The 24,814-nt window shown below is 40.2% G+C and overlaps 1 protein-coding gene across 7 annotated transcripts in view; it reads right to left on the bottom strand.

The window, feature by feature from the left end:
* Positions 1-17,048: 17,048 nt before the first annotated feature.
* PROX1 (prospero homeobox 1) overlaps positions 17,049-24,814 on the bottom strand; it is a 54,158-nt gene continuing 46,392 nt past the window's right edge. For 4 of the 7 annotated variants that reach the window (XM_039531517.1, XM_039531523.1, XM_039531520.1 and 1 more), the window contains one exon: positions 17,049-22,649. In XM_039531517.1, coding sequence (XP_039387451.1) covers positions 22,461-22,649 — 189 coding nt within the window. In that variant the 3' untranslated portion in view covers positions 17,049-22,460. The remainder of the gene's footprint in view (positions 22,650-24,814) is intronic. The other 3 variants (XM_039531521.1, XM_039531525.1, XM_039531522.1) reach the window with 2 other exon arrangements.

Raw genomic sequence — 24,814 nt, 5'->3', positions numbered from 1 at the left:
TTCACAAAGTCTGTTTTAATTTTCACTTTGGGCTGAATACAGTTTAGAGAGAAGAGGAATTTGGGTTCCAGACCACTAAAGGCTGACCATGGTCGAAGGCGTTTTGAGGCCAGATCCTCAGCTGGTGTAAATTGGTCTAGCGTCTTTGATTTCAGTGGAGTTATGTCAACTGACACCAGCTGCGGTATTTTGGCACACTGAGTAGAAGCTGGAGCTTCTGAAAAAAATATTTATTTTTCTTTGCTCCTTTCAGTCAAGAGAAATTTCTATTATATCTCACTGTGTTCCCCTGACTTTCACAGTATTGGTGCAGTTATAAAACAAGGGTGATGGCTAATAGAGAGCAGCTCCTAAGTGAAGATTATATGGTGTTTTCTACTTGAATCCTGCCAATATTCTGAATACTGCTGGAGGAATTTCTCAGTTTCACATCACCAGGTTGTCAATGTCCACTTGATTCAGAAATCACTCTCAAAAGGAGAAAATGCCAGATCCACGGAACTTAAAAAAAAGTGAATGCAGACAGTGCATGCTATAGTGAAGCTGAATTCCAACTTCTATTCTAACTGCACTTTTAGGTAACTGAGGTGTTCATAACTTTCTAATATATATATTCCCCTCTGGGGCTTTTCTTAGCAGAGGGAAATGGTGGATCATAGGGGCTCAAGCTTCAAAATGGAGGACTCTTGAGGAGGAAAAGAATGTCAATAAGATGTCCAAGCAGCACATTTGCAGGCGATTGTGCTACTTCCAGTGTGGTTTAAGTCACTTGGCCTTTGGACAAATGCCTCCTCATAACACCACCCGAGGTGTGCTATAATTGCCAAGAAATACTCTACCTGTCATGTCTTATTGCTTAAATATTTATGCTTATGACATTTGATTCCTACACTCTATATGTCATCAGCATGTTTCACTCACACTAGATATGTCATCACCCACCAGGAACAGCTGACACTGAGGATTAGAGCACTTTCAAATTAAAAATCCCTAAACAAAGAAATGACATGTTAGCCATTGTCTAGCATAGTATAAATCACATATATGATTATCTGAATTAATAGATTTATTACATTAAGATGGTCCAGCCATTTAATTCAATGAGTGCTGTGCCTTGCTTTAGTGTGGTTAAATGGCACCTGTGTAAATAATAATTCTCTTATTTCCTCTGTATATCACTCCACGGAGTTGGTAGGGAGCAATGCATGTATGGTCCCAGGGCAGAAGTTGTGTCCAGTTTCTAGAGGTGTACAGTAATAGTCCTTATACAATGAAACCCCTCTAGTTGGTAATTCCTGTCTATAAGGAAAACTTTGCAGAGTCCCCAGTGCTTTCAGTACAGTTTTGGTTGACCTTTAATTGTAAAATCAACCTCTACTAGACAAATTATTTTCAATTGCCTAAGACATTTTTCACGGGAAAAACGAATGCAGATTTTTTTGAACGGACTTGTGTGTGTGTGCATGCGTGTGCAAGCCACTGCCCTCTACTGGATAGAAACAGAACTGCTCAGTGGTGTGCCATAGACTCTATGCTGCTTACACCTCTTGGAGACTCTCCTTTAGCTCAAGTGGCAGAGACCTGTACATCTGGAGCAGGAAAATCTGAGTTCTACTCTTGCCGCCACCATAGGGTGCACTATAGTATCAACAACTGAATTCCTCAGTAATCACAGATTTGGTGTATCTATCTTGGGTTTTACTAGAGCACTCATCAGCAGTGTATCTAATTGCTCATATCTATATAAACAGTCTCTCTCTCTCTCTCTATACATATAGGGAAGATACATTAGGTAGGGTCTAGATGCATAATTCCCTCCTCCCACAACTATACTTCCTCCTATTCCTAATCAGATGAAATAAAAATGAATCTATCAAAACATATTACTAATAGAAAATACAAACTAGTAAGTTTAATTTTTTACCACTTTGGAAGTCAATGATTTTAACCTTGTTTCTAACATCCTTAGAGCAAATTTCTGTTCTCAGATCTGCCTGGTGGATGTCAGATTCAGATAATTTGCTCTCACTACATATATGTAGCACCATGGACATCAATGAGGCATCCAGAACATCAGATCTGGGAGCTGCTGCCTGGATCTCAGAGAAGATTTCTGCTTGTAGTCTCAGCGCAGTGTATATCAGTGTTTTTCCCTCATGGATTCTGTACATCCCCCGCAAATTAACCCAAATAATGCAAACATCACGTGACCTCTTCTGGCATTGGCTCAGCAGGGTGGCATTGAACAGCTATGTATATTTGGCACACTGTGGCTTGCACACTGTGTCTGAATTTGAACTCACTAGTTAAATCACCCACAATGGCTGTGCACACCCACAGAGATGGTCAGTTGTCCACATCCATTGGCACCAGTAAGAACAATCCTCGTCCATAACCAACTCAGTGCTTGAGTCAGAGCCACCCTTTCACTCTCTTCCCCTGATTATAAAGTTGTCAGATTTTATGCCCTTCTCTTTAATAGAGGGGTTATCTGGGGGAGGGGAAGGGAGGTTGTTTTTGGCTGGAATTTCACAAGGCACAGGTGGTACAACCAGCTGCAAGATCTTTAGTTCTTGTTGGCTGTACACCAGCTTTTGGTCTTTTCACAGTTCTTTCAGTGGTGGTGGAGGAGGAGGAGTGGCAGGAAGGGACAGTGGGCCCTTGATGAGGTTGTTCAGCATTAGCAGCTGTCCCAGGTTGGCATTAAGCTCTGGAACAGTTCCTCAGGAGGTGTTTATGCTGAACAGTTCCCTACTGACACTGGACGCAGCAGCAAAAATGGAAATGCAGCTAAACCTTTGCTATATGTTGGAAAAGAAACTACACTAAGTCATCCCCATCTCTCAATTTCCCAGAGCAGCCCATCTTCAGTGCTTCCATCTTTTGCACTGTAAGCTCTTTGCGGCAGGAGCTATCTTTATTTTTTTATTCATTGTACAGCACCAAACGCAATGTTGGCACTCAGCAAATCGGGACAGATTCTGTCCCCTGTACTCACACTGAGTAGTCCCCCAGTGGAACTCTTCTTCATGGGGCTAATTGCTCACCAGTATCTAGGAGGTGATTGAAATTTGGCCCTGAATGCAGGGATCCCTGGAAGAGTTTGTTCCTTGTATTTACACATCACTGTTTGAAGCACGTTAGTGTTCTCTTCCCTTTTGACAAGGGCCAATTCCTTACTGGACAATGTCACCCCTATTCTGCAATCCCTTGACTAGTGGCATGTTGCCATTTTGACATGGCAGCTACAGCCACATACCTGCCATGATTCAAACAACTAACAAAGAATGGACAAGGGGTACAATTTTCAAAAGCGCCCAAGTGACTTTGGTACCTAACTCCTATTTTCAAAAGAGATGTAGTTAAATCTCATTGAAAGAGTCACTTTTGAAAATGATTCTAAGCCTCCCAAGTCACTTAGGCACCGTTGGAAATGTTGCCCTACCTAGGTTTTAGTTTCTGATGCCTAGAAGACTTCAATTTTTTCCTATCCACTGTGTTTTGAGAAGGATTTATTCAAATGCTACAACAATCAAACGTCTCCTCCTCCTCCATTAGAAAATTAGCAAGGTAACAACCAGCACCTCTAAAAATTGATGTAAAAAGCCTTGATTCTTAGCATCAGGAAAACTGACCTTCTTCCACATACAATATATAGACTGTGTGAATAAAAATGAAATGTAACATTTGTGAGATCATGACAGCCACTCAGAGAACTAAACACATGTATTATGACAAAATCACAAATTGCTGGCTTGGCAGATTCTCTGGGAACAGGCGGGGAAGGTGATAGCTGCTCGAAAGTCAGAGAAGAGATCAATATTGTATAAATCAAAACAAATCTGTGATAGGTTCTGAGAATTATATGAAAAATTAAATACCAGGGAATTTGAGGCAAGTGACTCTCAAATTTAGTGGGCTAGTGCGACAGTCATTGTGATCATTAGAAAGGGGGGGGAGGGGAAGTATAGATTTAGTGAAGAGGAAATTGCTGCTGCTGATATTTAGCACTTACATAGAGAGTCTTTAATCTGAGGCTCTCAAAGTCCTTTACAAAGGAGGGCAGCTACCATTATCTGTTTCACAAAAGGGGAAATTGAGGCACAGACAGCAGAAGTGACTTACCCAAAACTTCTCTGGTGGCAGAGCTGAGGATAAGTCTCTTGATTATCAGCCCCGTGCTAGCCTTAGCCACTGGAGCACACTGCCTCTGCCACACACACTGGGAGATGGGGAATCCACCAGGCCAATAGTGCACTTGTACCTTTACGGTACCATTTAGGAACATTGATGCTGAGTTGCCTGTGAAGGGGAAAAAAGCCTGTTACATGCACCCACCTTTGCATTTGCAAATGCCAGTTGTGCGAGCAGCTTCCCAGGTTTCAGACACAAAACTGGGGTTTGAACGTATGCACGTCTGAGCGTGCACAGAGCCCTGGTTCCATTTGTTGTTCAGCATGGCCCTTAGCAGTTTCCTCATGATGTTTTTGACTCATGTTTAAGGCTCTCAAGCATGGGCTTATTGATTAGTATTGTTGTTACAATGCCTACAAAGTGAGCTAGGCATATAACAAGACAGATGGGGTTCCTTACCCAAAGCGCTCCCAGCCCAATGTTATATGTGACGTGTGAGGCCCTCAGATGCTGTGGTGATTGGGAGTCCTATGCATGGCTAGTTAGCTAGAGTGCAGCGTGTCACATTGCCCCTTTCTGTATTCATTTAGCCATTTATTTCAACTGTCCATTCTCAGGGGTACGTTTCCCTGATTTTAACCCCTCGTGTCTCCTTTTCCAGATGCCTGCATTCTGCTTGAATCAAAGCACCGAGACTTGTTAGAGAGGTCCATTACCACCAACTGTGATGATTCATTTCTGCAGTGCAGTGAACTTCAGCCCCGTGCTGGGGGCCGACTTCAAACCTGTTCACTGCTAAAGTCTGACTTAAGTGCTATGTTGGGAAGGACGTTATTGGGGTATATACTTCACACTGGCCCTGTGCACAGAGGTAAAGTTTACCCTCAATGATTATCCACCCAGGACAGATTAAACTGAGTTCTTCTAATAAACCTGGGAAGGATTCCCTAGGGGCAAGCAGTCTCTTCTTTGGTTGTTCCAAAGTCCCAGCCAGGTATCTGGAGGAAATAGCCCCAAGATGTTATTATTTATTAATATTAGTATTTATTTAAAATTTGTATTGCAATAATGCCTAGAGGCCCCAATTAGGATCAGTGCCCCAGTGTGCTAGATGTTGTATAAACATATATGAAGATACTGCCGCTACCCCAAGAAGTCTAAAATCACAGCCCCATCCTCCTATTACCTGTTTCTTTCCAATTAGAAATATCTGATTGTGAGGCTGAGCTTTTAGAAAATATTATTTATAATAAAAAACAACCCCCCCCGTCCAAATTTTCTTCACCACAATTTTTTGTGCCCTTCCTTTGTGTCTTTGACACACAACAAGTTGAGTGGTCTGAGCTGAATTATGCTTCTTTAATACAAGAAATAACAGCAGACCTAGCAGAAAGCATGGATTTTCCTTTATTATTAACTCAGCATATAACATGTTAGAAAAATGAACATATGCCAACCTAAGCAGACTGAATTTCTTTCACATTTCTCAAATAACCTTACCTAATCCTTTTTGCAGTCCTTTTAAATAAAACCTTTCCTTGGTTTATTTGTAAGGCTATTCTTGCTGTGTTAATAGTACAAACGTTACAGATGAAGAGTAGAAGACAGTAAAGGAATGTATGGGAGCATAATAATATAATGTTTATGAAGCATATTGAGGTAGCCTTGGATAGAAGGTGCTATAGAAGTGCAAAGTTTTATTAATATTTTATTATAGGTAGTTCCCAGACAAATCCAGGATTGGATGAATTAAACTCAAATAGAAGCAACAACAAGGTCTGGTTTCAGAAATTCTTTACTTTTATATAAAGAAATCAATTGATATCTAAATATATATGGCTGCTGCTTCTGACCAGGAAGTCATGGGAGGAGATAAGGTATTTTTGGTGGTATCTGCTATGTGTATTTTCATATAGGGCAAATCCAGTTTCTCTTTGCTATGGCAAAATCTTCACCTCTAGCAAGGAGCTTATGATCCTAAAGTTTGAATTTTGTGGTGAGACGCCTCAAGAAACTGGAAATTTGAGCCCCCACTCAGCAAGATAGTTAAGCTCATGCCTAACATTAAGCATGTGAGTAGTCCCATTGACTTCAGGCAGGGCCAGCTCCAGCGTTTTTACCACTCCAAGCGGCAAAAAAAAAACCTGAGAGGGACTGAGGGACCCGCCGCCGAATTGCCGCTGAAGAGCCGGATGTGCTGCTCCTCTCCATTGGCCGCCACAAGCACCTGCTTGCTGCGCTGGTGCCTGGAGCCGGCCTTGACTTCAGGTTAGGCACAGGCTTAAATACCTTGCTGAACAGGGGCCTTGATTTATATAAAACGGTGGTATCCATGACTCCAACTACTGTGTATCTGGAGATGGCTGTGTGAGTTGCGGTATAAACAAACCAGGCCAGAACCTCAGCTATGGAAATTGACAAAGCTTCCTTCAAGTCCGTGGAACTGCCTTGAACTAGTGAAGGATCTGGCCTAAAAGAATTGTGACACCCTATTCTATTCTGTTCAGGGTCTTATACTGTGCTCATCACAGCAGAATCTGAGCTTGTAGCCTATGAGCAACTGCTAAGCATTCTGAACAATTTCTCATGCATGGATTTCTTTAGGTAGCTGCGTTGTTATATTGCCACCTTTTTGTCCTTCCCTCTTGTAGATTTAGTAACAGCTGGCCCAAAAGGGAACTTCACATTTCTTATGCAAAAAACACCTTTGAAGTGTGAAAATCTGGAAATAAATAGTTAATGGTTGCAATCCCTTTACTTGTGGTATATTTTCTTCACTTAGGGTAACCATACACAGGTCTACTCTCAGCTACGCTGGTGTAAACCTGCTGATATCCTAGAGTTACAGTGATGTTAGTGTAATCAGAATTTGGTCCAGAATGCATCTTGTTGGCTTCAGCCCCCGCATTAAGCTCTTGTTGGTAGGAAGTGATGCTTCTAGATCTTAGCAGTGCGTAGCTTGGTAGCTGGGCACCCAGAGACAGGAACATTTTCCCTGATATCATTAGCGATGCCATGCAATGCCTACAGACACAGGGTGAATATCCCCCCCTCTGCAGAGCACTTAAATGTCCTGGGGGCTTAAGTAGGCCTTTGGGTTTGCATGGGCCTTGTGCTTGCTGTCTGCACAGTGGTAGGTTTTCTCCACAAAGAGAAATAAAACCAAAGCAGCCTGATCGCTCCTTCTGTTCTGGACAAACATGAGAGATTGTCTCATGGTGACAGACACAATCAGTAAGGACAGAACTTTCTCTCTCATTTTTCAAGGTTATAAGGGGATTTTTATACATGAAAAAGAAACAAAACAAACATACTGCAAGTGTAGTGAATGTTCCTCAGCTACTGAGAACCCCTTCTCTGCCCTCTCTTCTCACTGAGTGGCTCAGAACCGTTTCAATCCAAGTGGCAACTATCATTTTATTTTCCCCTGTCCACAGAATTGGTCCCTTTAAGGATCTCTGGAAGTGCCATGCTTCCTTAACCCCTAGTGATTTCAATGAGAGTTGAGAGTGCTCATTAGTTGCCAGGGTCAGAGTCAAAATTTCCAAGGGACCCATCTGGTTCTGGGGCAGGGGGAGGCTGTAGTTGTCAGCACTCATGATTTCTGCCACCCAGGGTGTGGAACATTGATGATAATGAGCTATACTGACCACAAATGCATAGTATGGTCTCTGTCCATAAAGACTTACTTGGGGTCAGATATGAGCCATCCCAGTGTGAGTGTGCGAGTGTGGGGAGGGAATAAGGAGATTCCTTACCCCTCTTGGATCCTCGAGCAGGGGCTGGTCAGAATCCCACACGGGAACACAGGCCCTGTTTCATCCTAGTACTCTGATAGGAAATAGGCACCTGAAAGGCTGTGGGATGAGGATGGGGACGTGACTGCCATCTTGTGCATTGACTGGCCTGCAGAGCTGGTCATATGCTGAATGAACAACAGTATGATGTTGCCCAGAAGTCCCCAGGAGTTGTTTCACCTGAGTCAGCCAGAATTCCCCCTGGAGAATTCAGCTGCAGAATGGACCTTCACTGCACTTGAAGGCATGTAGGGCAGAATTCAATGGGACTACTCATGTGAGTAAGGTTTACTAATGTGAGTAAGGCTTGCAGGCTCAGGATCAGGCTCCTTTTTTGTGTGTCTGCATGTAAAAAATATCTCCACCCTAATCCACCATCAAGATTCCTTTTTTTAAATGAACCCATTCTCATCAGACCGTGGCAACAACAACAACAACATCCAAACCAACAGCAATAGCAACCCCGCCCCCCAGACCGCTGACCACCTCACCCAGCCATTATCTCTTGCCATGAACTAAAAACCAGCAGCTTCACTTGGTAATAGCAACAACAGAAATTTGCATTTGAGCTGACAACGCGTATAGTGAGCGTCAGCCCCGTGGGATTTGAAATTGGCAAATTCTAGCAAGCCTCTGGAAAACCTGGATTTACAAGGCAAATGCTGACAAACCCTTAGCTACAGCCACACTTGCTCTATGCTCTATCGCACGTCAAACAATGAAATGGAACGTCTTCCCTAATGGTTGAAAATATTTTTGGCTCTGCCTTGTGCTAAAATACTCATTTGATCTTATACGTCAAATAATTTTACGCTTTCAAAGCAAATTTTGTTTTGTTGTTACTAATTGCATTCAAAAGACAGTATAATGTATGTGGGATCTTATAAAGATACAGAGTAATAACAGACATTGCAGGATTGTATGAATGCACATAGAACAATATTAAATAGGCAAAAAAAGGGCAATAAAAAAATAAGAGAAATTTGTCCAAGGGAGCACTCCTGATTACATGATCAACCTTCGAGTGCGTGTGTGGGGGTAATGGCCTTTCTAAAGCAATTAGAGACCTTCCAGTTTTCAAGCACCTGATCATTTAAAAGTTTATTTTATCGCCATCAAGGTTGTATTTTCCTTCCCCGACAAACTGACCCTAGGAAGAAGAGGAATAATGGACCAGGAACCTATAATAGCTATTGTGTGTTAAACAGACAAGTAAAGGGCAAACATAGTTGCATAGTGGAATCAATCATTGAACCCATCAGAGAGAATGACCCTCACGCCCCCACCTTCTTCTCTGTGCCTAGGAATTTGCCATATTCAATCTTTAGGCTCTGAACCCAAATGACCTTTGGAAGTGAATTTATGATCATTTCATCACACTCTCTATTAGTTCACTTTCTAACAAATAGGAATGAGAAATCTATGGCAGACACTGCAACGGTACATTTCCAACTAATGGTTAAAATGTCAGGGTAATAATGTACAAGTGCGTCCTGCCCTCAAACACAAAAATCAAGTGCAGCTTTACAAGGGCTGTCGCCATTCCACTGTAGTTAAAGACTTGAACGCTTCCTTCTTCCCCTTGCAGGGTGGCAGTTTGGAATCTGCAGCAGCTCATCAGGGCTCCCGTTGCCAGTACTGTACTGTACTTCATTAGGCAGCTCTGTTTAATGGCTTCAACAAAAGCCATCATTTTAGCCCAACTGCCTTGACTAAATTAAAATTTCCAATCTCTGTTTTAGTGTTCTGCAACTGATGTAGACATAAGCAAAACTGGTCAACATCTGCCAGTGGGTTGGCCAAAAGTTCGGTAAAGATGTACTTCACATTTCTGAAGCATGTGCAAAGTAACATCGTCCTTATCCTCCTGAGAGCTCTCATGATTTTACTTCACCATTTGTTCAGACACACTTTAGCAGCATATAAGCCATACAGTTGATTCTCCCCTTGGTTGCCGTTTTATCTGTAGTGTCATTTTGAGTAATTGGGGTATGGTAGCTGATCAACTTTCAGGTTTCTCATTGGCAGAAAGGGACTGTATTGGCACCAAGAAAGAATATGATGGGTCCTCTCGGTGCCTGAGCAAGTGTCCCTCTTTTGCACTTGGCTACCCAAGGCCATTAGAAAATAAGCTTAATAAAGCAACTAAGTGTATACATCTTAACTATTCCCAGTCAAGGGAATGCAGAGATAGAAGAAATATTTTAAACCAATATGAAAGATGGTAAATGTCCATATTTAGTCAGTGATCTGTGAAAGTTTTTGAATTAGTTTTTAAAGCTTTGTTAAGACCAGAACGCACAGATGTTGAAAACAAGTTCAGATGTAGCGACAGATGGTATTTGATTATGAAGCAGACTGTTCATATAATACAAAGATGCTGCTTCTGCCATACACAAGTAACTGCAGAGAGTGCAGTAGAAATTTTGGAAGGCAGAGCAGTTCAAGAGGTTCTTTGTGCCACAATAACTTTCAGATTTTTCCAGCAGTGCTAGAATTGGGATAATTTTCTTCCTTTTACAGTCAACTCTCTCTCTCTCTACTCCCTCCTCCCCCCTTCTTCCCTGTTATACAACAACCTTGCACTGTTCTGGGTTTCTCTTCAGAAGTCAGTCAGTTTAAGGGTAAAAGCGATGTCAGTTATATTGACTGAAGAAAAGCGTTCCTTGTGGTTCATAATGACAAATAGCGTAAATAACATCAGAAATGATATATTTATCTATTTACAAAGCACAGTGAACTCCTCATTTTACACAAATATCAAATCCTGGGAGGGGAAAGGGGGGGAAAACCTGACTTCAACCAGCCATTCTGAACTAAACACACAGCCACGGAGCATTTGAGTGCTTTATGCTGGGAGCATCAGACGTTGCTATTTACTGTCACTGCCACCATTTTCTTGTCATTGCCCAAAATACTCTCCTCAATGTGAGACTAGAATAAAGCTGCGATTCTGGTCATGTTGATGATCTGCCTACCTGGCTCTATAATATAATTTCTGGGACTAGCGTCCCATCCGCCTGTTGCCCCAATCCTAGAGTGTGCGCTGGCAACGGCGGATGTGGGGGAAGCATCAGGAGTTCCAGCATGAGCAGACTATGTTTATGTAGTTCTGATACAGTGTGCTGTGAAATCAATCCCTGTGCTCTACGTGCTTATAATATCGAGGTGGCCTCTTTGTTTTTCAATATGGAATAAAGAGTTCAGTCAGCACTAATATGGGCTCAGCATCTTTATGGTGTCAGATCATGAGGGCAGAAGGAGCCCTATCCTTCCCCCACAAAATGGGAGCTCAAGCTGCAAAGCGAAGTTTGAGGGTGTCCAGGACTGAGATGTTACTTTGTCCTGTTACACAGGGAGGATCCATTCCTGGACATTGGCTCTGGGTTTGCACTTTCATTATGATATCTGTTGTGTGTAGGGCATTGCTGCATGGCATGTCATAGCTATGTAAGGAAAGAAGGACCCTGCTCTGAAGAGCTTCTGAGCTTTTTAAAGCCCCAAGTGAGAAGTGGTGTGTAGCCGTGCTGCTCCAGGAGAAGCCCAGGAAGAGAACTGTAGGTCCAGCCCTTTACAGGGTGAAGCTTATGTCTCCTTGTGCACTGGCTCAGTGCATGGATGGAGGTGGAGCTAAGGTTAGCCACTGCCCCTTCTCCCCCACCCCCAGCTTGATTTGAGCCAAGGAGCAGTGACCCTGCAGAGCCCGTGCCTGGGTTTTGTGATCTGGGCAGCCCAGGCAATGACTTAGGGGTGGAGCATAACATAAGCAGATCCTTAGTCCCCTGCACAGAAGCACCATGTTAAGGCCAGCAGCAGCCTGTCCCTATCTGTGATGGGGTCTTGTGGTGGTGGTGCAGAATCGCTGAGGGGTCTGGAGATTTCTAGTTAGGCAGAATGCTGTACAGTCGTTAGCCCCTTCCCCATGCTCCAGAAGGTGGAGGAAAAACAGGCATGAGAACATCGCCAAACAGTGACAGTAGCATGTGGATGAGAACCACCAATATCTCTGACTCTCCTTAATTCTGGGAAAGCATATCACTGGGTAAACAATATTTAAAAATATTGACGCCGGTAGATCACAGGACGCAAAGGATGGCAGACTGCAGCACTTATATTAGGAAATAAAACTGGAACAGTAACAGCATGCAGATTGCACAATTTAAAATGGGGGCTTTTCAAGGGCTGGCCATGAAGACCTTGTCCAGACTGTTAACAAGTAACAGTAAATGTTAATAAGTAACACAGAAGATTGGCAGTGTACTAAACATGAAAGTGGGGGGGTCCAGGGAGCTTGGGGCTATTCCTGGCTCTGCAACTGACTTACTTTATGACCTTGGGCAAGTCACATCACCAACCGGTGCCTCAGTTTTCCCATCTGTAACATGGGGATAATGACACTTAATTGTTTTCATAAAGAACCAAAGCCTGCACAGAGATGTTCAAGAGCCAGATCCGAGTTTTGTGACACGGCCCACTTCTACTAAATATGCTCACCGCAGTAGCCAGGCCTCTAATGTGGATAAATCTCCATTTTAAATGGTGTCTCTTCAATCTAAAGCCAGGGTTCGGTCAGACCCCAATTTTGGAAGGTTGTCAGAATCCAGGGTTTTAGCAAATTACTGAACTAGGGACAGTAACCATTATGAAAAAGGATCTAAAGCACTAAATGCAGGGAGTTTGGACTCGGGATTTTGATTGGGGGGGGGGCGTGTCATCTCTTCCTTTGAAAGCGTAGCCCAAATTATTGAGTTTATCAGCGATTTCCCTTGGTTTTACATGGACTGGCATGAATTATCCTTGAGTGCTGCATAGTAGGGTTGTTTTGTACTAAAAGGTGTTAAACACTTGTAATAAATATTTTTCCTTATTTCCCCTAGGACCCAGCTCTATCTCTGGTTGGTGAAGCATAAAAAAGAACTGTCATGCCCAGTTTTAATAGGCAATAGGCTTTCAAGCCCCAAGAGTTGTTTCACAGTCTGGCAGTGGCCATAATGAAACTGGCCACTGTTGCCACAAGACTTTCTCCAACATGCGTTCTCCCCTGTCACTTCCCACAGCTGCCCAACTGGCGTGTCTCTTGCAAACGGAGATCGGAGAACTGGTAGTGTTTCTTTAACTACTAGTGTGCCTTTCTGTTGCCAAGCTGTAGACCCAAACATAGCTTAACTTTAAAGAATAAAATTAAACTGTGCATGCAATTAACTTCCTTTGAGCCCAAATAGCAGCTCATTGTCATGCGTTTTGTTATGAAGCAAATAGCTTGTTTTAACACTGACTTCCCAGTAAATAGGAAAGTACCACTATTCATTTGACTAGGATTTAGTCATAAAAATGCAGTCCCATTCTCCCGGCCTCTGGGCAGAGGGTGGCGGTGGGGAATTCCATGCTTTGCATGGGAGTCAGTGTTTCACTATGCACTGCAGGTCTAGAAGGAGCCAGGCTAACCTGAGCCAAACTGGATTGATTTGGACTGCTACAAAAGTCTGCACCTCTCCTTTCACCTCTTCTGGGTACATTACAAAAACCCTCAAAAATAAACCATAAATTATGGACTTTCCGCCCCCACCAATTTTTAAACCACTCTCTCTCTCTTCCCTTTCTTGAAATCCTGGGAAAACAGATAGACCTTGCAATATGCCCTGAAAATCACGACTCGGACTTGTCAAGTATGTCTCCACACCCTGACAAGGTGGACAGGTTGTCCCTAGTGCAAGGGTTCTCAAACTGGGGGGGGGGGACCCCTCAGCAGGTCACGAGGTTATTACATGGCGAGCGTGATTTGTCAGCCTCCACCCCAAGCCCCACTTTGCCTCCAGCATTTATAATGGTATTAAATATATTAAAAAGTGTTTTTAATTTATAAAGGGGGGCGGGGGAGGGCGCACTCAGAGGTTTGCTGTGTGAAAGGGGTCACCAGTACAAAAGTTTGAGAATCACTGCTCTAGTGCTCTACAAATAGCTGTGTAGACAGTGTTTTGATGTTGTCTTGGGTCTGAAGTCTGGGAGGAGAGGGGGAAGTTTCAGAGCTCAGGCTCCAGGCTAAGCCACAATGTCAAACCACTGACAATGCAGCTATTTTTAGAGTGTTAACCTGGGCTGGGAGGCTCCAAAATGCTGTGTAGACATACTCTCTCAGACCAAGGGGGAAAACAAAAACATGCCCCATCTAGTTTATTTAAGATGACTTTAAGAATTATGGTACCACAAAGTATGTTTTCCACAGCTACTAAACAATATGTTTAAGCACGTATCTTATTTTCTCTTTTGGTCTGTGCTGTATTCTTATATATGGTACATCCTTTGAGCTTTTTTTTTAAAAGAAAGGTAATCCTGCATAGAATCAGCTCCTTTTGTTTGGGGGAAATGCTGCAATGCATCCCGAGGCGTGACATTTATTTCCCTTCATGTCCAAAAGATGGTAATAGATTAGCAACTCAACAGTCAATTCATAACAGAGAAGGAAGACTCAGAATGATCATCTCCATGGAAATTGTATTGGCACAGCCTAGACTGGGCATAAATAGGGGTAGAGACCAAGAGAATGAGAGCAATTAACCCCTGCATGCACAAACCAAAGTGCAACATTCTGCATTTGGTCTTGTAGAAACTAGTGATGGGGGAAGACCTATTAAGTCTCAGTGTTATTATCAATGACAGAGAGATTGACCTAGTTGGAAAATTCCACATAGCAGCACGGAGGAACTTCCAAATAGAGCTGCAAAGCGTGGCACTGAACTTCTCCAAATGTCCAGGGCATTTGGCGCCAGGGGAGTTTGGCTTGGCTGCTTATAAAGATAGGGGCTAGTTGCAAAGTTCCAGTCTAGATCTGAACCTCCCCAATGCTCTGGGGTACCCAGTGCTCTGAGTTTGAACCTCTTTGCACTTCCAAATGCAGGGTAAAATGAGAAACAGTGTTTTGTATTTCAAAGAATAGATTTATTTTTGGGGGGAAATGTCATGACAGACTTTTTGAGGGGCTAATTGCACTGTCTACAGACAGGCTGAATGGTGGTAGCTACTATGCATACAGCTCTGCCAACGCACCTTAGCACTTGGGACCCTGAGGTACCCTCTCTTGGTACCTGAGGGCTATCTCCCCCAAATGCCAGCCTCAACACAAGACATGCCACTCTCTTTGAGCTAGTAAACGCCCTTTTTCCCCCTCTTCAAAACAAGCTGTCCCACATAATTTTCATTTCTTCCATAACCCCCTGCTCTGCCCTTAGCTGAACAAATGGCTAGCCTCTCTCGCCTTGCTTGCCTGCTCTTATTCATTAGCTACCCCTCCCAGCATTTAGCCATTTTGGGGTCCCATAACAGCTTTCTCCTGGACTTTATGGCCGTTCTGAAGCCATAGGAGCACAGGTTTGAAGGTAAGGCTTTCTGGAGTGGCTGAGGTTAGCGTCTCAGCACAGCCCTCCTGTTAATCTTGTCAGACTCCATCATTCATGTTGACAGCCCCCCAGATAACCCAGAAAATTAGCGAATTCCCATGTGTCCGCCAGTTTCTTAAGAAATAGTCCTGAGGAGCAGGATTCCTGACCAGTGGTGTGGTGGGTTTGTAATGTGTCTAAGTGGGGAGTGAAAAGAGAACCACCAGTGAATTTATTTGTGATACAGGTCAAAGGAGAACATCTCAGACTGAAATCACTGTTGGCCTTAGGGATGTAATTCCATTGCCTTTAATGGACATTATCCCAGGTATGGTTTTCACCCATAGTATGATTACACTGAACCACAGAGCTTTCAAAGACCCACAGTTTTAATCACGGGTGGAGACATAAGTACTCATTTGGTAGTTTGAATGCAAGCTAAAGGCTATATACTGCCCTCAGATCATTGCTGTGGTCTCTAAAGGCTGCATCACTCAAAAATCTGAGAAGAAATGATCTTAGATGAAAACAGATTTACAAGACACTTCTCCTTTAAAAAAAAACCAAACATCTTCAACAACTGCGTGCTGAAAATAAAGTACCCTATAAAAGCCCATGTATATCAGTTCAAGGCTAATCAGGTGCTCGACTCACTTAAGACAGGGAAAGAAAAGAATACAGAAGTATTTTAATGTAAACCAATGATACATTCCTACCTTGATTGCTACATTGTTTTTCTCATCTTAAAAAAACAAAACAACCAACTAATCAAAACCAACTTCAGAAATAGTCAAGGTGTAGAGAAGAACAATTCAAATTATTGGAGGTATAGCATGTAAGGAATTGATTTGCATAAGGACAGCATCACATGCTGAGGACTAGTTAGTTTGGAAAGGAGGATCCCTAATAGATGTATTTAAAATGATAAAATGATAGATGCTGCCATGTGGGTGCTGCTTCTTTTATGATGGTATAAAAACAAGGGGAAAGTTGATGAAATAAAAGGTGCAAACATAAAACATGTCAAAGGAAATACTTCTTTATGCAACATCTAACTAACTTGTGGAACTCACTGTCACAGGACACTGATGAAGCAAATATACTGGGGAAATGATTAAATGCTATCATGAATAAAACTAGCTTCTGAGATTATTCTAGCTAAAACTGGTCTAAAGGACTGTCAGTTCTAATGCTTTAGGACATGACCTGCTCATCAGGCAGGCAGGAAAAAAAATTGTGTGATAAATGGCAAAATTACATGCATTATGGAGGTTTTACATCTTGGCCAATAGGATATTGGACTAGATGGATCGTTGGTTTGAGCCAGTATGACAATTACTGTGTTTATGTTTTTAATTATAATGGCGAATTTAAAGGTAAACAGGTGCATAAGTATTTGCGGGATGGAGACTTTATAGGGTTTCTTTGCATTTAAGTACATGAATACCACTTATGTGCTTAAAGTTAAGCATGTGCATAAGTGTTTACAGGATCCGAGCCTAAGGTGCCATTATAACAGCAGCAAGTTGTAGGAGCAGAATACAGCTGTTTACTGTAGGCATCCCAAATGCCATAGGAAATATATATTAGTTTTGTAAGATAGGTTTCATTAACAAATAATTCCAAAGTGGGGAGTAGGGGGAAGTAACCATAAGTGGGATTGCAATCTCTCACAGTAAATTGATTCCAGTGATGTGGGACTCAATGCAGAAATATTTTTAGAAAGAAATAGAAACAATGGCAATGAGCTTGTAATTTATATTTTATTTTGCACAAGCTTGCATATATACTGCACATACATTCAGTTTAGAGAAGATGGAAGGCACACAAGGCAATTGAACTACTGTATCCTTTAAGTGGTACAAAGCAAAAAGGTAAAAGTCTGGAGAGTATACAAAAGCTTAAAACACACAAAATAAAATCCCCCTCCCCCCAATTTTTTTTCCTGTTTCTTTTCTTTTTAATTTAGTAGCTGCCAAGCTAGAATTGTAACTTTTTTTTCAATCAATTGTCTACTGCACTTTTTTTTCCATATGGACAGGGGAGTCATTGTTTTTATCATATCATCAATTAATATTACAGTACATCCTTGGTAATACAAAATTGTACACCTTCATCAAATAAATTAGGATAAATTAAACCAATAAATTATGCAAAGTCTTCAGAACAATAGACAACAACAACAAAAAATCCACAGTTGAAATTGCCTCTAGCTAAAAAATAAAATAAAAAAAAATCAAAAATTGACTTTATCAGTTCAGTTATTGTTCTATCTTCAAATTAAAGGGTCTTTATTACAAAAAAGAGCTTAATAATGCTATTTACAACATATTGCTAAATAATATAAAGGCAGTGTTTTGTCACTTTTGTAACTATATACATATGAGTAATGGCTGGGACAATATCAGTTTAAACCTTAACCTTTGACTCTTCTGGGCAGCAGTAAAACCAATTTAAGATGCATTTTTCTGACTCCTGATTTCATATTACATGAAAATAACAAATTCTTGTTATAGTGTTTGTTGTTGGGTTTTTTCCCCACTTGAGCAGTACTTTAATGCATTTTAAAATTTGCAGCAAGGATGGGTTTTAGGTAAAATATAAGCTTGTTGTTTCTTCTAGATTTGCTTCTACGTATCCTAGTACAATTGTGCATTTTTGAAGGTGGCTGCTTAGGGGAGAGAGGTGATTGTGGCTCAGATGAAGAGACTAAAAAGTCACAATGCCACCACCTTTCATACATTAAAAATGATATTCCTAAGAAGATGCAAAGGTTAAATACCAGTTTTCATCCCAGCTCTAAATATGAGCATTTTCAGCTTCAGTTTATAGATGGTTTACAACCAACAGTTCTACAGAAAACAAAATTGCATTTCCTTCAACAGAACATTTAAGTGCAATACAGTAACTGCTTACTCATATAAACCAGTTACATTCCTTAAGGGGAGCTTTTTGAAAACAATGCTTATTGGAATTTTCAAACACATAGTTGGTACCAGAAGGAAACATTTGCACTATTAACACCAATGATTTCTATATAATACACATGGCAAATATAGTTTTTGCTTTCACTTCTCATGTACAGTGCTCATTTTGGGGGTTTTGTAAACCACTTTCCATTTTTTTCTATATATATATATATCTTTCAATGCTGCTGGTGAAAATCCTATCTTTAAAGCCACAAAATCTTCACCCTTATTTCTTAGTTAATATTAACTTGTGGAAAAAACATTTTGCTATTAAATGACTTCATGTACATAGAAAAAAATTGTGTAATTGTACAGAAACTGTATCACCTATGCCCTTGACATCTGATGAAAGAGACTTATCATTTAAAAGTAGAGAGCTGGATTTTCAAGAATGCTTTCAACTATCTATACAGTTACTGTAGTGTTTCTTATAAATTTCAGCAGATGTTTTCAGAATGTAGTTATTAAAATCTTATGTCTTTATGTAAGAACAACCATAAGATTGAATATTTACATTGCTTTATAAAAGTTCCCCTCAGTTTTCGATGTTCACCCACATACCTGGTACAGTAACAAAGATTCTGCAAACTTAAAACACTTTTAATTAAATAATACTCAGAGGCACAAAGCAAACCTCAGGAATACATGGGTGAACACTTCCTTAAATAATTACTACATTCTAACATCTTCCACATGTTTACCATTTAGTGTGAAACATTCCCATTAAACAACCAGAGATACAGTAAGAATTAAATGTTTTGTAATTTCAAATAGAACATTCTTTTCACAAAACATAACAAATGTCTAAAATAGGTTCTTAATCTAGATAGGAAAAAGGTAAGCTTTTCACTTCATACGCATATTTTATGTGTGTATATACATAAAAACATATCTATGTAATGTCTACATGTATGTATATGTGTGTGTATATGTATACACATAGATATTGCGTATGAAATATTGCTTCTATACTACTTTTCAATATGCTAAGAAAACACAAGATTTGCACCACAGTTACAAAAAATTGGCTTCTACAAGAATTTTCAAAACTTGAATGCTGCTCAAACAATTGAGAAAAAAATAATTTGCATTATCAAACTGTTCTAAAAATTCTCTTCTTCAAAAACGTATTCTCCTGCTTTGTTTTGTTTTTTTTTAATTTTTTAAAAAGACACAAAATATGCATAGCTATCAACATTATGTCAAACAGCCGGAAAAAAAAATCTAGTGTTTATTGCAGCTGTAGTAATTGAAAAAAAAATGTTTAAAAGATGAAAATTGTAAGCCACAGAAGGCACAAGAACAATTGTACTTGTGGGGAAAAAACTGGTATTTTGAAGGATTTTTTTAATCCTTCCGCTGGTGCATTTAAGGTCTAGGCACAGACTACAACCTCAAGTTCATATGCAGAAATAAATCTGAATTAGCAGTAAATGAATGGCAACAAGGGATTTCTACATGGATTTTTAAATTCTTTCCCTACGTAAACTTTTTTCGTTACAATAAAAGTAGCCTCCTGCCTTTTAGCCATTGTTTTTAAGTAAACAGTATTGAGATTGTTTGAAAGATTCTGATTTCTATTTACAATTTAGTAAGAGTTATGCCGTATATTTATATTTTTAAATGCATTGGGAGGCACAAAGGCAATATGGCTATAATGCAGTAAAATCACCATAACTGCAATGATCCCATTTTTTTTTCCAGGTCAAAAAACTGATTTTTTTTCTCTTTAAAATTAAATTTCTACTCTTAATTCCTATGCCTCATTTACTATTGAGATTATGCTATTTATAAATAAATAAATAAATGGAACAACATCTAGTGTTGAGTACACAGTTTCACTTATTTAGATTATTAGAATCACATTGCAGCCAAATAATATAATAATAAGAATAAGAATATAATATAATAAAAGTAATGGTTATATCACAGATCAAGATGGTATCTAGTAATGTGTCCATGTAGTATGACTAAAGTATGGCTTTACTTTATGATGTCCAAGGAGGCAATGCAGTGTTATACTTTGTATTTGATGGGTTGCCAGTGACGAACTAATCGTATTAGAACTTGAGCATTTTATGCCCCTTCCTCTCATAACAATAAAAAAGAAAAAAAAAAGTGCATGAACACAATTTTCCTTCTTTCTTACTTGGAATTGATTGGATTTACATCTTTATTAAGTGTAATAGTTACCAAATCATGCACAAAATAAAAGAATGACGCATGCTGTCTACTCTATGGATGCCTACAGTATTAGGTACTCACAGGGAGTTTAAGATCAAGAAGATTTGTTTTGCTTTTAATGCATAGTGAAAATGTTGGCACTTCATCCCATGCTATTGTCTGCATTGCCTATACTCCACAGATACTGCCAGTACTTGAAAATAATGACAGGGCATCGCAGGATTGTGCTGTTTAATTTGAAGTCAGCAGGTTTTTAAGGCTTTGTGCTGACAATAATTGCTTTCATACATTTCTGTCTATCAGCAGTATTTGTAAATGAAGTGAAATTGCAATGATCAGGTCAGCTCTTTAGTCACATGGGTAAACTTTCACTCTCCAAAGTCAAAATGCAATTTTAAAATAAAGTTAAAGACACAAAATATTGATGTCCTAGATGGTCTAAATATTACTGGCTATTCTGTAACTTTCTCTAGATTTGTATCTAATTACCTAAGGGGAAAATACAATTCAAAATAACAATAAATTCTTACTGCATCTGTGCAAAAGATGAGAGAGAAAATAACAAATACACAGTGCCATAGAATCTTTAAAACCCCCCCCAAACTATTGGACACTATACCTTTTTGAAAATGTGAAAATAAAAATGAGAACCATTGAAGAAAGCATAAAAACTAGCAGCTAGCTTTCTTGCATTATGTTCACACATTGTGACACATCATTCAGATGAATCCAAAACTTTCATATACTTTACACTGTACTCATATTTTGGTCAACACCGTCTTCCGCTTTAGAACACAAATGTGGCACTCTGATCAGACAGATTTGGTTTTGATGATGCATTTAACAGTAATGCAAAGATTAAATTTGGCCGTCTTAACTCTGCTGTAAATTTTGTGTATGGTTTACTGGATTTTTATAAAAATGTTTTTTTTATGCTTGTGACTAGGTAAAGATTGATTATATTTTACAGCTACAAACAAAGGGCCTCAGAGCTTTTGGGCTAAAATGCTTTCTTTTGCTATATAAAGGTAATTCAAAAAATTGCTTTTCAGGGCAAAATACTAACTATTAAATATAGGCAGCAATCTTTTTATGCCTGGAAAAAAAAACTGAGCAAAGAATAAATGTTAAGAGCTAAGAGCCAATTAAAATATGACCAACACACAGCAATATAGCATGATGAAAGGTTTTGTTTTTACTTTATGGAGAGTGAAATGCTTCCGGTTTAGTAAGCTGACCATATTATAAAATTAGTGTGGTTGATACAATATTGTGCATGAATTACTGGCTTCCCCCTGCAAGAATAGTATCTGTTTTGTGCAAAATTGCTTTGCCTCAATAAAAAAAAAATTACCTGGCATGTTAATTACTGGGGCAGGGTACATGTTATTCCTGTAAGGGAAAGCTTGAAGAATAGGGTTTGCCTTTTTGGGGTATCACTTTTTGGAGTGAGAACCTAAAATGGATGTTTGTAGTTTTTAAACATATGCAACAAAATCTACCTTATGTGTTAAAAAGCAAAGTAAAATAAAATAAAATAATGCTCTAAGCTTATGAAGTAACTTCACAGAGTTCAGACCTTTAGCAGTATAAACATAATATAAACTTCATTGTTTGTAATATTGTGCCGTGACATGAGTCTCACTCAGACAAAATGCCACTTTGCAGCAAGCAAATAAATCTGACAAAGCATTTTTAAACATAATGCCCTAACTTGCTAAGACAGGCTTTTACACACTTCAAAATTCTTCTCCCTGAAAATTAACCCCATTTATTCTCCAAATGTTAAGGGTCTTGGGCAAAAGTAAACTGAAGGGTGAAGTAAAATAACTATTCCCCCTTGTAACTGACCGGAAAAAAAAAAGCCCCCTATAGTCTGATTTCATACACATACATATGTATATGATATACCTATATAGGAAATTAAAATAAAGACACACACAACTTGGGCATCAAAAGGGGACTGCTACTTCTCATACATTCATAAATAGTTTTTGAAATCTCTACTCATGAAGAAGCTCTTGTAGGCAGTTTGGGGATTTGAAAATCTCAGGGACCTCACTGTCCAGCTTACAGATGACCTTGTATATGGCCTTCTTCCAGGAAGGATCAACATCTTTGCCTGCGATAATGGCATTGAAAAACTCTCGTAACGTGATCTGAGCCACTTCCAGGAATCTCTCTGGAACCTGCTGATACAAGGAGACAATGGCATTAATAAAGTTTTCAGTTTCAAGTCTCTGGTTCTTCAAAGGAAACTGAGCTAAGTTCTTTCTTTCAAAAAGGGGCTTACATAGCACCTGCATTTTCTAAATATGGCAGACTTTTATTCTCTTATGCAAAGCTGTTTATATATAGTACCATAGTAATAACTTTTATAACATGTGTTAGATATCTTTGCAACGTCTGACTACAGAATGTAGGTAACAAAATGTTAATGTCTGGATTTAGATAGTGAGGGACTTATAAGATATAATTAGCAGAGAAAGGGGCTTTGGGGTGGGGGTGGGGAGAACAACAGCAATTGTCTTAATGGAGATAAATCTCATCATGAAATTTTACCCAGGTACTTATGGGTAAAGTCTCTGTATGAGAATTCATATGCAAATTATACATGCATTGAAAGGCGCATGAATTTCTGTGTTTTGTCAGAACCAGTGCTGAAAGCTCTCAGAGAAATAGGATATCGATGAAGGGTTGTTCATAGTTTAAAAAACAAACAAACAAACCATCAGCTAATGGCCTGATTCTGTAGCTGCTCTGCGCATGAAACTCCCACAAGACACCCTCCTTGGGAGCCATTCTAGTTGTTCCTTTTTTTTTTCTCTTCAGAAACCTACCAATAAAAACCATACTCTTCAATGGGAGTGTCATGCATGAAGTGGCGAGAGAACTGAGCTCTGTCTAACCCATTTGTTTTCTGAATGTTGGTCTAATTCCATGGTTAAATCAAACAGCCAGCTAGCAGGGATATGGAATTTCCAGATTTCCCAGGGCCACAGATTTACAGAAAAACAATGTATTATGGAGCCATCGCTCCATAGCTATAGACACAGCAAGGCAAACACTTTCTACTAGATGTGGTGCTTGCTACTGTGAGTACTCCCATTGAGATGATGGGTCTCCTCAGGGTAGGAATTAATATACACAAGTAGAAGGAGTTCTCAAAGATGCATGAGATCCCTGCTGTGGAATGCATGTGAGCAGACAGTAGCAACCACACAGAGTCCAATTCAGCAGGGTGCCATGTAGGTGCAGAGAGCTCCACCCATGTCCATCACATTACAAAATCAGGGCCTATGATTAACCAATAGTCTAGCCTAAGCCTGATTTTTGCCTTATAACTTTAGAAAGAACCTCAAAAACACTTGGCCTGAAAATTCTCATGCTTCGCCTCATGTTATAAAGCACTAGACCTATCTCACTCAGATGACAGACTAGAATCATAGAATATCAGGGTTGGAAGGGACTCAGGAGATCATCTAGTCCAATCCCCTGCTCAAAGCAGGACCAATCCCCAACTAAATCCCCAAATGGCCCCCTCAAGGATTGAACTCACAACCCTGAGTTTAGCAAGCCAATGCTCAAACCATAGCTTTCTAAGAGCCAAATTTTCCCATCCGACAGACATGTGATCAGTGGGAGCTATGTGCATGCATCTGAGGGCAGAAGTTGGCCCCAACCACCTATCTTTCCCCACCCCCCATGTTGCAGAAACTTCTTTTTCAAAGGGCTACATGGAGAAAGTGTGTTTTGGGGACATTCTATCACAGCAATAATTACTGGGGATTAAGATGACTATTTCCCTACCTTATTGTCTGTTCAGAAAAATGAATCTGTGTTCAGACAACATCTTTCTGTGTTTCACTGTTTAATGAAATATTTACAAGAGATCCCCTGCCTGTCTTTTCCTGGTGTTGCTGTATAAAGTGTTGCACTTACTGTTTGTGCAATTCCAGATGCTGGCACTTGGTATTGCCCGAATGGGGTATGGAGACACTGAAAGCTGTGGTTAGGGAGCGATTGACCCAATGTTGCAAAAGGGTAATAAAGAGATCTGATAAAATCAGTGACACCCTAGAGACGTAGTTAAGCCACCAGCTCAGAAGGGCCCGAGTTAGTTTGCTTCCAGGATTCTGCCTCACAGTTACAGCTGTGGAAAATGTTCATCACAAATGCAACAGCCTGGGTTCAAGTTTGGCCTGTGCCAGGAACCCGAAGCCCATGCAGGGCAGAGTTTTTCAAAGAGGCGATGAGCGTTTTCCATACAGCATGCCTTGGAAAACACCGTCAATCCTCAACAGCCGTGTGACAACTCCAGTCGCCTCTCTCCCTAAAGACATATAAGGTAGGAGGC

This window comes from Mauremys reevesii, linkage group 3 (genome assembly GCF_016161935.1).
Source record: "Mauremys reevesii isolate NIE-2019 linkage group 3, ASM1616193v1, whole genome shotgun sequence".
NCBI classification, from domain to species: domain Eukaryota; kingdom Metazoa; phylum Chordata; order Testudines; family Geoemydidae; genus Mauremys; species Mauremys reevesii.
Note: the sequence above shows the minus strand (reverse complement) of the source record. Positions and strands in the feature narration are given on the sequence as shown.